Raw genomic sequence first — 15945 nt, forward strand, 5'->3', positions numbered from 1 at the left:
TGTCCATCGAAAGCTTGAGGACGGTTTGTGAGATTCAAATGGGAAGAGACTGAAAATGGATAAACTGAAGGTTTTTCAACGCAACTGCCTGTGGAGTGGTGGGGGGAGAAGAAGCCTTCCGTGCAGACCACTGACTTGTGCGCAGGTGACAACACAGGCAACTCAGATCCCTCTAAACCACTTGAGGCTTGTACAGCCTTGCGGGCACTGAGGGAAACGTTCCATGGGGATCTGCTTCTTTATTTGCCAGGCAGCTTTCTCAGTCTGTTCTGGGAGCTCTCAGCAGCATGACCTGAGGAGGTTTCCCTCAAAGGGCCTACAACAGGGTTGCCAGTCCCTGGCTGGGGGTGGGGGATCCCCTACTCCCACCCTCCATCCCCCGCCCCGGCTTACCTGGCTGTGCAGCATGCTCCCGGGCTGAATCGGCCCGAATCAGGGCCAAATTGGCCTGGATCGGGCACAGATCAGGCTGCTAGGGTTGCCAGTCTCCAGGTGGCAGCTGGAGATCTGGAATTACAACTGATCTCCAGCCAACAGATATCAGACCCCCTGGAGAAAATGGCTGCTTTGGAAGGTGAACTCTATGGCATTATACCCAACTGAGCCCCCTCCCTTCCCCAAACCCCACCCTCTCCAGGCTCCACCCCCAAAATCTTCAGGAATTTCAAAACGTGGAGCTGGTAACCCTAGGCTGCTGCAGAGTGCAGCACCACTTGTGTGCTCGGCAGCAGCCTGATCTGGGCCTGATTCCAGGAAGTGACATCATCGCACAGGCCCTTGAGTGACCATTGAAGAGAAGGTAAGTGCTGGGCCTCCCACCTCCCTCCTGGGGGATAGTGGGACCTGGCAACCCCAGCCCAGGAGCACAACGGCCAGAGCTCGGTGGTGCCACCTGCATTCACCACATGCCCTCACACTGGCCAAGCACCTTCTGGGGTAAAACCATGTGGTCCAGCTTGTGTAACAAATACGTCAATACTACTATCCACACTGGAGGGACTACAACAGGGTGTAGAGGTCAAAGTGTTCCCCAATGGACGACCCTGGGTCAGGGAAGCCTTTTTTCTGAGCGTCTGTGCCTCCCGGGCACACACAGGCCTGATCAGTTTCATCTTCTTCCCCCTTGAAGTCCCATTCTGAATTGGGCTCCCGCACAGCTGCGCGGCCCCTAGACTCCAGCCTAGTCAGTCTTATGAATAATAACGGCCCTGCTGATCTCAGAGCAGTTCTTCCAGCCTGGTGCTTACGTTAGCAGGTGGGGAAGCACTGATGCCAAGTAGAACATCTCTCAGCTAGGTGCTGTAGACGGAGTCCATGAAACTCCCTCTATGATGAGATTCAAACAGAACAGCTAGGAAGAGGGGAGCAGGGTTATATTGCCCAACAGGAATGGCTGCATCATTAGAGGACAGGTCAGAGCCATTACTGTGCGGTCTATCAGTAAGCTGGATAAAACGTTGTATGCAGGGTTGCCAAGTTTGGGTTGGGAAATTCCTGGAGATTTGGGAGCGGAGCCTGGGAAGGTGGGACTGGGGAAGGGAGGGCCATAGAGTTCACCCTCCAAAGGAGCCATTTTTCCCCAGAGGAACTAATTTTTGTCATCTGGACATCAGCTGCAACTCCAGAAGATCTTCAGGCCCCATCGTGGAGGTTGACAAACTTACAGTGAAATCCTAAGCAGAGTTACTCCAGTCAAATCCCATTGACTTCAGTGGGCTTAGACTGGAGTAACTCTGCTCAGGATTGCACTGTTTGTTGTGCTGTAAGACTCTTGGACGAGACGGTGGCATTCTGGGAGGCTGTCCTGTTCAGTACTGGAAGTGGATTTATCTGGCACAGTGAAGCATGTGTGATTAGTTTGGTAAGGTTTTTAATAAATACCATCTGACATGCTTAATTAGAAGAGATAATTGAATTTCCAAAAATACATTATTATCAAGTGGATTAAATTAAATTTAATCATCCATCAGTTTGTTCTAAGGTGTCTGAAGTACATTTTAGGAGTCTGAAGCACAGAGATTAGTTCTATGGTGCATGCTTAGCCCTCCTAATCTTCCTGGCTAACCTTCCAAACAGATGGGGCATTCCTCGAGAACTCAAGTGCCTCTCTGCATCAGGTGCCCTAATGAAAATGTAGCTGTGTTGTGAGGATGAGCCAGCAACCAGATCTGCACTTGGAAATGCTGCAGGAGTCCATCATTTGAACAAATGCTGAAAACTGGAGCCTGGGCACAGGCTATGCAGGTTTGGATCCAAAGGAACTCCAACCAAACTAATGCTTTGAGTTGTTCTATTTATTTTAGTTTATTTACATATGCGAACATATGAAGCTGCTTTGTGCTGGATCAGGCCATTGGTCCATCAAGGTCAGTCTTGCCAATACTGACTGGCAGTTGCTGTCCAGGATCTTAAGAAGGTCTTTTTAACTGGAGATGCTAGGGCTAGAATCCGGGACTTTCTGCCTGCTAATAGAGTTGCCAGCCTCCAGGTGGGGGCTAGAGAACTCCCGGTAGGCTCGCCAGGCCCCCTTACCCTGAAAGTGGGAGGGTGGGAGACCTGGCTCTTATCTCCTCCTTCCCTCCTTTATTTTTTACACGAGCAGTCCCACGGCTGCACAATAATTTCACTCCGCAGGCTCAGGAGGGCACGCCCACTTCACAGCGGGCTGATTTGGGCCTCAAACGAGCCCAATTTGGCCCGTTTGGAGCTCCAATCAGCCCACAGCGCAGCTCAGGAGTGCTCCCAGGGCAGTGCAACGATGTCAGTGATGTTGCTGCGCTGCCCCGAGAGCATGCTCGGGAGGTCCGTTCCCATGCCTTCCTCCCCCACCGGCCAGGTAAGTGGAAGTGGGGGGCGGAGGATGAAAGCGGGGCATAGGATCCCTTTCTCCCACAACTACAATTGATTTCCAGGCCATAGTTCCCCTGGAGAAAACAGCTGCTTTGCAAGGTGCATTCTATGGTATTATACCCTGCTGAGGCCCATTCCCTCCCCAGCCTCTCCTTTCCAGGCTCCATGCCCCAAATCTCCAGGAATTTCCCAACCCAGAACTGGCAACCCTTCATGTAATCCACCCCAATCAGGCTGGCTTTAGAAAGGACCCAAGAAACCACTACACGGTGTTAAATTACATACAACTCTATTAGGTGCAGTCAAAAATATGTGTACAATGAATTGCAGTGAATCCAATAAATATGTGTACAATAAATTGCAGTGAATCCAACCAGAAAACTGGCCAATCCAGGAGATTGGCCAGTCTTCTGGTTGAACATTCGGGCCACAATTCAGACTGTGAAATTATTGGAGTTCGGATATGAACTTGGTATTCACTGAAGGTTTGCCTACCAGGATTGGACTTTGTACTGTGACAGAACAAATGGACGACTGATGAGATTGTTTTGATATATATTTATTGGATTCACTGCAATTCATTGTACACATATTTTTGACTGCACCTAATAGAGTTGTATGTAATTTAACACCGTGTAGTGGTTTCTTGGGTTCTGAGGCTTATGCCTCTGGTTGATGTCTGGTTGGTTCTGGAACCCTACCGTTTGTTTTTGAGTTTGGCTTTAGAAAGGGCCAAAGTACAGTTGAGCACTGTCAAAATCTTTATCAGTTAGCCCTATCAGGCATAAATGGACCCACTAAAGCCCTTTTTGTAGCATTTGTAGATCTTTCTGCTGCATTTGATTCTATAGATAGAAATTGTCTCTGGAAGAAGCTAGCTAGCACAAATATAGATAAATGCTTGCTGTTTCTTCTTCAGGAATTACACTCAGACACCTTTGCCAAAATCAGGGCGGGTACTTCAGGCAGTTTAACAGATGAAATTCCAATTCTTAGAGGGGTTAAGCAGGGATGTGTACTTGCTCCCATGCTTTTTAACCTGTACATAAATGGTATAGTGCACAGGTTATCAGGTCCCAAGTTTGTTGCCCCCTCATTTGGTCATCAGAAAATTTCGATTCTTTTATATGCTGGTGACATGGTCCTGCTCTCCCTTACCCAAGCTGGACTAAAAAGGTTACTGCACCAACTAGGTGAATACTGCAAAGAGGAGGCCCTCAAAATAAATTATGACAAGACCAAGGTCACGGTGTTTAGAAGGCGGCCCCGAAGGACCACCTGGAGTATTCATGGAATTCCCATTGAACAGTGCCGCTCCTATAAGTATTTGGGAGTGACCTTTAGCGAGACCCTAAGTTGGAATATACATCTGGATATTGTTAAATCCTCCACTTCAAAAATAATAGGGGCAATTCTGAGATTTTATTATACCAAGGGTGGATCTCTTGTAGACCCTGCAATAAAACTGTATCTATGTAAGGCAATCCCCCACCTCCTTTATGGTATAGAGGTCTGGGGTTGGAAAGAACATATCATAACCCGTCTGGAATCGATTCAAAATCTTTTCATTAGGCGATTGCTTGCCCTACCCAGGGGGACCCCTGCAGCCCTAATGAGGGCAGAACTTGGTCTGCCTTCAGTTAGAGCTAGGGTTCATTTGGCCATACTTAAATTCTGGAGCAAGGGCAATACTGTTATTACCAACACTTTCAGCAAGCAATGCTTGCAGCTGATGACACACAGTGACTCACCCTGGGCAGCCTGCTACAATAACATTCTTGTTCATTATACCATTCCAGATGATTTGTTGGGGGTCTTAAATAATGCCCCCAACTTACGAAATTGGGTCTACAGATGTGATGCTCTTTTGGACAGTCTTACAATTTCCCAGTCCAAATCTTCCCCCTGGTTTAAACTGATCAAAAGAGATCATGTTAGATCTCCTTATTTAGTGAATATCACATCCCAAAATCTCAGAAAATCATTTACCTCCCTGTGCTTCAAACGATGCCTACAGCTTTACTTACAGGAAGATACCATCAAACCCCAATGGCTCTCCGTCTCTGCATATGCGGTGCCTCAGTTCCTGAGGATCTTCTACATTACACCTCATTTTGTCCCATGTATGCAGAGGTTAGAGCTAAATTTCTTGCTAACTTGTTAGTGGGGCGTAACTTTACCTCTGATATTGACAAATTAGTTTTTTTGTTATCTGATACGGATTCTTTTGTCACTAGCAGAGTATCCCTGTTTGCCTTAGCTGCAAAAAAGATTAGGGCCAAGATTGTTTCCTCAGAAACCTAACTTTTCTCATAACTATCTGGTATTTATTAAGGTCCCATTTTAATTGTATTTTTTATTATTTTAATAACTGTATTTTATGCTCATAAGATAGATTTCTATTTTTACTGTTTTTAACTTTGTATTGTGATGGCCTTTGGCCATATACAATTAAACCTTCTTGCACTCTTGCATAGGGTTGCCAACCTCCAGGCTGGAGATCTCCTGGAATTACAACTGATCTCCAGGCCATAGAGATCAGCTCCCCTGGAAAAAATGTCTGCTTTGGAGCTGGATTCTATGGCATTATACCTGTCTGAGGTCCCTCCCCTCCCCAAATCCCACCCCCTCCAGTCACCACCTCCCAAAATCTCCAGGAATTTCCCAACCTGAAGCTGGCAACCCTATAACCAGAACCATGAATTGAACCCCGCATATTTATATTTATATTACGTGTACTTTATATATTATATATTATTTCTGCTCTTATATCCCATTAAGATGATGATTTATGATGATTCTGTTGTAGTGATTCTGTATTCATGTACTGTTGTAGGTTGTTTTAAATTGTGGATATGTTTGTTATACGTTTTGAGAGGTAATAAAGAAAGGAAAGGAATTGAACCCAGCGACTAATTGGTAACCAGTGGAGTAGTGTCTGCAGAGTGGGTGTGATATGCAGAGCTGCTGAGGGAGTGACTCGGGGCGCAAAATTCAGGGGGCTCATGTCAATTTAAAGGTCTGTGAATTCGGAGTCATGCTTCATTCACTGAATGGATTTCCATTCATTTTACTGTTAATGCAGTTAACAACAACAACAACATTCAATTTATATACCGCCCTTCAGGGCAATTTAATGCCCACTCAGAGCAGTTTACAAAGTATGTCATTATTATCTCCACAACGATAATCACCCAGTGAGGTGGGTGGGGCTGAGAGAGCTCCTAGAAGCTGTGACTGACCCAAGGTCACCCAGCTGGCTTCAAGTGGAGGAGTGGGGAATCAAACCTGGCTCTCCAGTTTAGAGTCCCGCTGCTCTTAACCACTACACCAAACTGGCTCTCTGCAGTTCTGTACTGCAGCCACTAGGGAAGGCAAAGCAGAATAAGTAGGAGCAGCTCTGATTATCTGCTGGCCACACCTTTCTGTAAGCTTCACTGAAACAAGGCTGAGGCAAACACCTACCAGGGATATATTGTCAAAGGCTTTCACAGCCAGAGAACAATGGTTGTTGTGGATTTTCCGGGCTGTATAGCCGTGGTCTTGGCATTGTAGTTCCTGACATTTCGCCAGCAGCTGTGACTGGCATCTTCAGAGGTGTAACACCAAAAGACTGATATCTCTCAGTGTCACAGTGTGGAAAAGATGCTGGCAGGTAATTTATATCTCCTCAGGAAGGTGGGGTTGGGCTGAGTAAAAACTGGTGGAAAACACCAGGCTAACAAAATACTCTATACCCTACAATAGCCCTGCAGAGAAGATTAGCATATCAAGCACCAATCCATATGCAAAAGAACCTCCTCAGGATACAGTGAAGCCTCCCTCCATTAGCATTCCACACCCTGGGAAACTCTTACAGGATGACTCTGCCCAACCCCACCTTCCTGAGTAGATATAAATGACCTGCCAACATCTTTTCCACACTGTGACACTGAGATATCTCTGTCTTTTGGTGCTACACCTCTGAAGATGCCAGCCACAGCTGCTGGCGAAACATCAGAAACTACAATGCCAAGACCACGGCTATACAGCCTGGAAAATCCACAACAACCACCTACCAGGGACATGCTGCTAAACCCATCGACCCAGCCAGCATTGGAGCAAGACAAAACCATTTAGTATAGTTGGTGGCTGCTATGGTAACCGCCAGGCTGCTGCATGGAGCAAAGCCTTTGCCTCCAGCCACAAAAGCCTTTCCTTCTCTCCTTAATTCCTCTCCCTCTTTTCTACACCTTTCTCCTCCTATTTCATTTTGTTCTCTTCCTTTCATAATCTGCCTCATTTCACCTCCCCCCCCCCTATTATAATGTGCCCCCCTGCCTCTTTATTTTCCAGTCTTGGTCTCAACTGCTTCTCATCTCTTTCCTGCTTGGCAATTTAGAACATACTTAATAGTAACAGAATGGCGGCGAGGGTGGGGGGAGGGGCAATTTGAGTTATTATTTCCACATAAACTATCAAAGTCATATCACTCTTTACATGTATGGTTATGGAATATTAGGCCTTTTTTGCACTGGCAATGTTTGGCATTTTTGAGAAAACCTTTTCGGGTTTTCTTCTGAATTCCAGGTGCTGAACTCCCCCTTCAGATTTCAATGCAGCGTTTCAAGGGTTCTCTTCCCACTTTTCTCCCCGCACAGAAAAAGCACAGGCAGATAACTCTGAAGAGAGCCCTTGAAATGCCACATTCATATCTGAAGGGGGAGTTCAGCACCTGGAATTCGGACGAAAACCTAAAGAGGTATGGGGCCAAAAGTGGCAAAAATCACCTGTGCAAAAAGGCACATTCCCAAATGGCAAGAGGAAAGGCACACGCCCAAAGGCACACTCCCAAATGCAAGAGGAAGTCCAACAGAACCAAACTGAAGCAAAGGAATGATGGAATCCTCCCAGAGCCAAAGTGAATTAAAGGGACCAGCATCAAACCAGAGAATCATGTCAAAATAGAGAATTCCACCCAAACTAAGTTGAAGCATGAGGCACCATTGCAAATTAGCCCAACTGAACCAGAAGCCAGGCAGACAAGGAGGGCTCCGGCATGGATTGGTCACGACTCCTTCCTCCCTGCCTGCCTCCCTCTCTCCTGCCTCTGGCTCAGTCCCCCTCCCTCCTCCTCCCCTCCTCCCCTTGGAAAAAAAGCAGGAGACGCTCAGGAAAGAGCCAGCCGAAGGGTCTTTCACCATGGGCCTAATCACGATTGAGCCTCTGTGGTAGCACTGCCAGTTCAGGATCAGGAAATCCCTGAAGATTTCGAAGTGAAGCCTGGTGAGGGCAGGATTTGGGGAGTGGAGAAAGCCCAATGGGGTATACTGACCCTATATATCCCTCCTCCAAAACAGCCATTTTCTCCAGAGGAACTGATCTCTGTCACTTGGAAATCAGCTGTAATTCTGGGAGATCTCCAGCTACCACCTGGAGGTTGGCAACCCAATCCTGTGCCCTTTTTAAATGGCCAGATTCTTCTCTAAAATGGCAGCAGTGGCCATGGGTCAGATCCATGACTGCCATAATATCTAATTTGGCTCTAACTCAAAGTCTGTACGGAGCTCGGCTGGCAGGGTGGTTTAAGCCCAGATATTTGACCAAATTCTGGTTGTGGGGTTTGTGATAACACAAACTTGTGATCACACCTAAACATTTCATGAGATGAAGGGCTGCACCAGAAATTGACTCCTGCTTTGAAGCTAATGAGTTCTCAGTTTTTAACTTTTTGTTTAGAAACCCTGACTATCTCAAGAGGATATTTGAAATGGAAATTGTAAAGTCCAAACAAAATTCAATAGCAAATATAAAAGGGATACACAATTTTAAAAGATATACAATTTTAAAAGGTATTTGTACATTCTCAGTAACATAGGAAAACATATGATGCCAGTTTAACATACATAAACATACATGACAATGGTTCAATAGAAAAAAATATTAAATACTGTCGGACTCTGACATGAGTCAGATATAACAATTTGGGAATGGTTTGTGAACCCGAATGGTTTCGCAGGCTCACGTGTGCCCCCCATTCAATATTTAAACATCTCCACAGCAAACCATGAGCTACGTGTTTTTTTTTTCTTTTCTTACGAACCAAAATGTCAAATGCTGTTTTAATCCTGTTCAGGTGGGATTTGTGTTTCAAATATAATAAACAATAGTTGACTGTAAAATTGTTTAAATATGGAGCTGTGTTCTAGGGGAAGGAAAAGTAATGCAAGAACCCAATCCATCCCCAGGCGCGAACCCTGTGGTCTCTCACTGCATCTATATCAAGCACCTGTAAAAAAATGTGTTACATTAATTGATGTCCTGAGACTCCTGACACTAGCACCAAGCGTCCTAAATCCCAGCTGTAAACTTGCACGTTACATTTGCAGATTGATGCTGTGTGATGGGATGTCAATATGGTTGAGGTCATGCGTCTGATATGTATGTAAACCCTCAGTTGAAAGCCTGGGTCATTGTTCTATTTACAGCGTATTTCATTTTGTGACATATAGAACGGTGCTGTTGGTATTCAAATGAAAGTGTTCTTTATGAAAGCAAAGAGCAGAACTGCAGACCGTGATGCAGCCAGAGGAAGTAGTGTCCTAACGGGGACACTCTTTCTAAGGTTATTTTTATTGTGTAGCATAATAATTTCCAATTAATACAATGAGAGCTTCTTTTCAGGTACATTCTACTTTTAAAGAAATCCCCCTATTAGCTCTTCAGCAATTCAGGGGGGGGGGTCAAAGAGAATAAGAGGTTACTTTAGCCTGTGACTGAGTCCTCCCACCCAAGCTGTAGGGGGATATCAACAACAACAGCAACATTCAATTTATATACCTCGCTTCAGGACACCTTAATGCCCACTCAGAGGGGTTTACAAAGTATGTTATTATTATAATAACTAGCAACAAAGCCCGTTGTGGGAAAAAAATACAACGGGCTCTAGAAAGGGGAGGGTGGGCAGGCAGCCATTCCCTCCATGACTGATCTCAGCTGGGTGAAGGAGGAGGGGGCATTGCCTCCTGCTCCATGCCTGATCCCAGCTGAGTGAAGGTGGGGGCAGTCATTGCCACTTCCTCTGCTCCTGATCCTTGCCAGGTGAAGGCATCAGGTGGGCATTGCCATCTGCTACGCACCTGATACTGGTAGGATGAAGGGTGGGAGGGCATTAAATCCTGCTCCATGCCAGGGTGGGCATTGATTCATGTTCCACTCATGAGCCCAGCTGCTGAAGGCGGGGAGAGGGCATTGCCACCTGCTCTGCTCCTGATCACGGCCGGGTAAAGAGGGGGTGGTCATTGCCTCCTGCTCCATGCCTGATTCTTGCTAGGTGAAGGTGGGTGGGCATTGTTGCCTGCTCCATGCCTGATCCCAGCCAGGTGAAAGCAGGGGGCAGCATTGCTGCCTGCTCCACTCCTGATCCTGGCTGGGTGAAGGAGGGGTGCGCATTGCCACCTGCTCTGCTCCTGATCCCAGCCAAGTTAAGTGGGAGCAGGCATTGCCTCCTGCTCCACACCTGATTCCAGCTGGGTAAAGGTGGGTGGCAGCCATTGTCACCTTCTCCGCTCCTGATCCCAGCTGGGTTAAGGGTGGAGCAGGCACTGCCAACTGGTGTGCTCCTGATCCCAACTGGGTGATGGCAGGGGGTGAGCATCGCCACCTTCTCTGCTCCTGATCCCAGCTGGGTGAAGGCAAGGGGTGGGTATTGCCACCTGCTCTGCTCCTGATCCTGGCTGGTGAAGGCGGGGGGGGGGATTGCCACCTGCTCCATGCCTGATCCTGGCCATGTGAAAGGGTGGTGGGCATTGCCACCTGCTCCGTGCCTGATCCCATGCAGGTGAAGGGGGAGTGGGCATTGCTGGTGGGGGGCGAGCATTGCCACCTGCTCTCCTCCTGTTCCCAGCTGAATGAAAGTGGGGGATGGGCATTGCTACCTGCTCCGCTCCTGATCCCAGCTGGGTGAAGGCAGGGGATGGGCATTGCCTCCTGCTCTGCACCTGATTCCTGCAGGGTGAAGCGGATGGGCATTGCTGCCTGCTCTGCACCTGATCTTGGCTGGGTGACAGCAGGGGCGGACATTGCCACCTGCTCTGCTCTTAATCTGCTAGGTGAAGTGAGGGCAGGCATTACCACCTGCTCCGCACCTGATCCCAGAGGGGTGAAGAGGGCATGGCATTGCTGCCTGCTCCGCCCCTTATCCCATCTGGGTGAAGGGAGGAGCGGGCATTGCTACTTGCTCCACTCCTGATCCCAGCTGGGTGAAGGAGGTGCAGGTATTGCCACCTGCTGTGCTCCTGATCCTAACTGAGTGATGGCAGGGGGCGGGCATTGCCACCTGCTCTCCTCCTGTTCCCAGCTGAGTGAAGGTGGTGGATGGGCATTGCCGATTGCTCCACTCCTGATCCCAGCTGGGTGAAGGCAGGGGATGGGCATTGCTGTCTGCTCCCCTCCTAATCACAGCTGAATGAAGGTGGGGGATGAGCATTGCCAATTGCTCCACTCCTGATCCCAGCTGCGTGAAGGTGGAGGATGGGCATCGCTGCCTGCTCCACTCCTGATCCCAGCTGGGTGAAGGCAGGGGATGGGCATTGCTGCCTGCTCCTCTCCTGATCCCAGCCTGGGCTTCCTGCCACAGCATGCTCCTTGAGGGACAGTGGACTTCCCTCCGTGGCAGCGCCCTCTGGTGACACACCAGGGTATGAAGTGAGTTGTCTGAAACACGCTTACTCTTTCATATAGTAGGATAATAATAATAACATTCTATTTATATACTGCCCTTCAGGACAACTTAATGCCCACTCAGAGCGGTTTAGAAAGTATGTCATTATTATCCCCACAACAAAACACCCTCTGAGGTGGGTGAGGCTGAGAGCTCCAGAGAGCTGTGACTAGCACAAGGTCACCCAGCTGGCTTCAAGTGGAGGAGTGAGGAATGAAACCTGGCTCTCCAGATTAGAGTCCCGCGCTCATAATCACTACACCAAACTGGCTCTCATGACAATCACCCTGTGAGGTAGGTGGAGCTGAGAGAGCTCTGAGAGAGTTGTGACTGATATAAGGTTACCCAGCTGGCTTCAAGCAGAGAAATGGGGAATCAAACCTGGCTCTCCGGATTAGAGTCCTGCCACTCTTTTCCACTATGCCAAGCTGGCTCTCAAGATGATGCTCTTGAGCAGTGATGTACTCAGTTCCTCTTCAAATATATTTATTTATTTTACACCCCACTTTTCTCCGCAGTGGAGAGTCAAAGCAACTTCCAACATCTTTCTTCTCCTCTTCCATTTTACCCTCACAACAATCCTGTGCGGTAGGTTAGGCTGAGAAAGAGTGACCAGACCAAAGTCATCCAGCAAACTCTCACAGCAGGGTGGGGATTTCAGTCTGGTTATCCCAGTTCCTAGCCCAACTCTCTAGCCACCACACCACAGTGGCAAGTGTGGCAAGTGCAATTTGGCCTTCCCTGGAGATGTTGCAGCCCACCTAGGGAGGAGGACTGGAGATCAAGTCTAAAAGGAAATGTTGAGGGAGCTGGGTATTTTTGGCATGGAGAGGAAGAGACTGAGAGGTGATATGATAGCCCTCTTCAAGTGTTTGAAGGGCAGTCACAGAGGATGGAGTGGAGTTATCTTCTGTTGTCCGAGCAGGTTGGACCAGAAACAATGGGTTAAAATTAAAGCGAAAGAGTTTTGGGCTAAACATTAGGAAGCATTTCCTGACAGAGCGGCTCCTCAGTGGAACAGACCTCTCTTGCGAGGTGGTGGACTCTCATTCTGGGGAGGTATTTAAGAAGAGGATAGATGGCTGCCTGACGGCAGTGATGATTCTGTGTCTCCACAGGAATGCACACAGATCAGAAGAGGGAGGGCAGGAAGGGATGAGCCCCGTGACCCCTTCTTACATTCCTAGAGTAATGCTGGTCACTGCTTTGGGGTCAGGAAGGAATTTTCCTCCAAGCCAGATCTTGGCCTTTTTTTGCCTTCCTCTGGGCATGGAGCAGGGGTCACTGGTGGGAGTGGTGGGGGAAGATAGCTGTGAATTTCATGCATTGAGCAGAGGTTGGACTAGATGACCCTTGGGGTCCCTTCCAGCTCTATGTTTCTATGGTGTTGGCTTGCGTGCTTACACATTTGCCTACTTCCTAAATAGTTCCAGTGTGTCAGGCCTTAGCACCTTTCCTCAGCTTGGCCAAGAGTTGTCCCTTTTGGCTTCCACAGAGAGAGACATTTCCTTTCCCAGTTCTAGCCTGCGGGACTAGGGGACAGGATCTCTTGGAGTGCCTCTCCCCATACTTGACCTCCCCAACAGACAGCACACATTGCACACTGTGTCAGAACTGCTTATGTTGGTGGAATATTCTCCCGGGCTTATGGGCCGCCTTGCCTCACTGACTTTGCACAGTCCATTGGTTCATAGCTTCAGGCTGATCAAACAACACCGCAGTATTCTCAGGAATACTTTTGGGGCTTCTGTCAGTGACAGAAACACATCTATGACATCCAGAAATATGTATCAAGAAATATGTACCAAGTATCGTTGCCAACCTCCAGGGAGGGCTTGACGTTTTCCTGGAATTACAACTGATCTTCAGGCTATAGAGATCAGTTCTCCTGGAAGAAATGGCAGCTTCAGAAGGCAAACTTTATGGTATACCACAGATTCTAGGTGAAATACCTAAATCCCCCCCCATACAGGCACCACCTCCAAATTTCCAGGTATTTCCCATGCCAGGGTTGATGACTCTAGTGCCAAACAGTTCTTGCCTTTCTTAAGTGAAAAACAAGGTTTCCACATATATGAAGGTAATGTCTTTGCATGCCTTGGGCTGAAGGTGACTGTGCAGTTGTGATGTTTGTTCACCCCAGAGGTTACCTGCATATCTATCACTGGAATGTAGGACAAGATGGGCACTGTGATGATGGCAGCCGCATCTCTGCCTGCTGCCCTGATCACAAGCGGCTCACTGTGTGCTTTGTCTGCTAGACGACACAGCATTCTCCACTCCTCCATTCCATTCTCCCAATAACCCTGTGATGTAGGCTAAGAGACTGTGACTGGCCCAAGATTATCCAGGAAGTTTGCATGGCAGAGCAGGAGTTACAACTTGGAGGCTCCCAAGATCTTAATTCAAAACTAACTAATGCATTGCTCATTGACAGCGCAGTTTGCTCATCTGCTGTACCAGTTACCTGGGGGCACCATGATGCCATTTGAGGAAAGTGCGTCCCAGAAAGTCTGTTCATGAAATCGGTGCATGAAGTTTCGAAGCTGTGAGCCTGAGTTAAGCCACATTGGGTTTGGATCCAATGTACTCTAAAGGTGCTTACGCAACACAGGAGATTCTAATGTGTGATTTGCCAGCCTGGATCCAGTGCTGAGCATCTGGTAACATTGAATGGCACCTTTTGTGGTTTCATGACACTAGCTTAGACTTTGAGAAGGGGCTGCAGTATCTTCAAGAGTTGTGTAGGAGAGGGAATTCCTTCAGATGTGGTCCCCCACCCCCATCACTCAGAGTTTCTCCACACGAGGCAAATTACCCAAGGACACTCAAGTGAAGGGAGACGTAATGTTATCTGGGAAGGGTAGTTAAAAAGTCGAATCAGAAGGCGCTGTCAGTTTCACCTCTCTAGAGCCTGCAAAGATCGCTCCTCAGAGGGTTTGTTTATTTCATCTTCACCTCTCTGAAGGCTCTGTCAATGTCATCTCCCATTCAGGAAGGCGAAGAGGAAATTAACAAACCCTCTGAGGAGTGATCCCTGTGGGCTCTAGAGAGGTGAAATTAACAAAGCCTTCTGATCTGTCTTTTAAAACTCTGCTTCCTGGCAAACATTGCATCTCCCTTCACCTGAGCGTCCGTCTGTAATTTGTCTCATGTAGAGAGAGACTCATCAGATGCAAAGGAGAGCCAGATATTTATGTTTTTACTAGGGAGTGGAGGGGGGGCACATTTCACCTTGCACTGAAGGATATTTCAGCTTTTCATACAGGAGGATGCTAAGCATCACCTGCTGAATTTCCTTCTTCACGATGTGTGAGACAATGTAAGCAACAGATGATGGTGTGCTTGGTGGACGAGATGTGACTGTTCTTTTTCTTTTACTTTAGTTTGTTGCCCAGCCAAACTGCCAGCAGCTCCTTGCCTCTCGCTGGTATGATGAGTTCCCTGGCTGGAGGAGGCGCCATTGGGCTGTGAAGATGTTGACTTGCGTCATCATTGGGTTCCTCTTCCCCGTCTTCTCCGTCTGCTACTTGATAGCTCCCAAGAGCCCCCTGGGGCTGTTCATCAGGAAGCCTTTCATCAAATTCATCTGCCACACAGCATCCTACTTGACTTTCTTGTTCCTTTTGCTGCTCGCCTCTCAGCACATTGACAGATCAGACCTGAACATGCAGGGGCCTCCACCAACCATTGTCGAGTGGATGATATTACCGTGGGTCCTGGGTAAATGTATTAGTAAAGAAAATACAGCCAGATTCTCTGTGGTTCAGGAATAATTGTCTAGCATAAATCCAGCCCTTAAAAGTGAAGCGCTGGAATGCATCAACAGTATAAATCAGACTTGATGAAATAGTTCAAATAATGGTTATCTTTACAATTGGAATAAGGAAAGCAGGTTTTTTTCCCCTTGACCATTTCTGGCAAATACTGTATTATGTTACAGCAGATGTCCTAAAACTGGTTAATATCAGCATCCACAAGGGTTGCCAACTTCCAGGAGGTTAATGAAAAACAAGAGCCATAGACTCTTTTAGGACACCTGTGACCAAATAGTATTGGCAAAATAATATAGAACTATCTTATAACAAATTCAAAATGGAGTCTATTATAAGTTCATAAAGTGCAGCAAGTAAAGCCAGTTAAAGAACTCACAAAGTGCTAAACTCTTGTCACATTACACAGTAAGCGAAATACTGTGTGTCATGTGGCAAGGAGTATTTATGGAATATTTATGGATGGCTGATTGAATTTATATTTATTTGTGTTTATCGGTTCATGTGTATAGGAATCTGACGGGGCATGCTGCTATCTTTAATGACTATTTATTACACTTTAGCACTTTGTGAGTTCTTTAACTGGCTTTATTTACTGCACCTTATGAAATGATAATAGAC

General features: G+C 47.3%; 1 protein-coding gene across 4 annotated transcripts in view; it reads left to right on the plus strand.

Moving 5' to 3' along the window:
• Positions 1–15945, plus strand: part of TRPC4 (transient receptor potential cation channel subfamily C member 4) — a 103103-nt gene that overhangs the window by 38954 nt on the left and 48204 nt on the right. For all 4 annotated transcript variants that reach the window (XM_055002611.1, XM_055002612.1, XM_055002613.1 and 1 more), the window contains one exon: positions 14938–15274. In XM_055002611.1, coding sequence (XP_054858586.1) covers positions 14938–15274 — 337 coding nt within the window. The remainder of the gene's footprint in view (positions 1–14937; positions 15275–15945) is intronic.

The sequence above is a fragment of the Eublepharis macularius genome, chromosome 18 (assembly GCF_028583425.1).
Source record: "Eublepharis macularius isolate TG4126 chromosome 18, MPM_Emac_v1.0, whole genome shotgun sequence".
Taxonomy (NCBI): domain Eukaryota; kingdom Metazoa; phylum Chordata; class Lepidosauria; order Squamata; family Eublepharidae; genus Eublepharis; species Eublepharis macularius.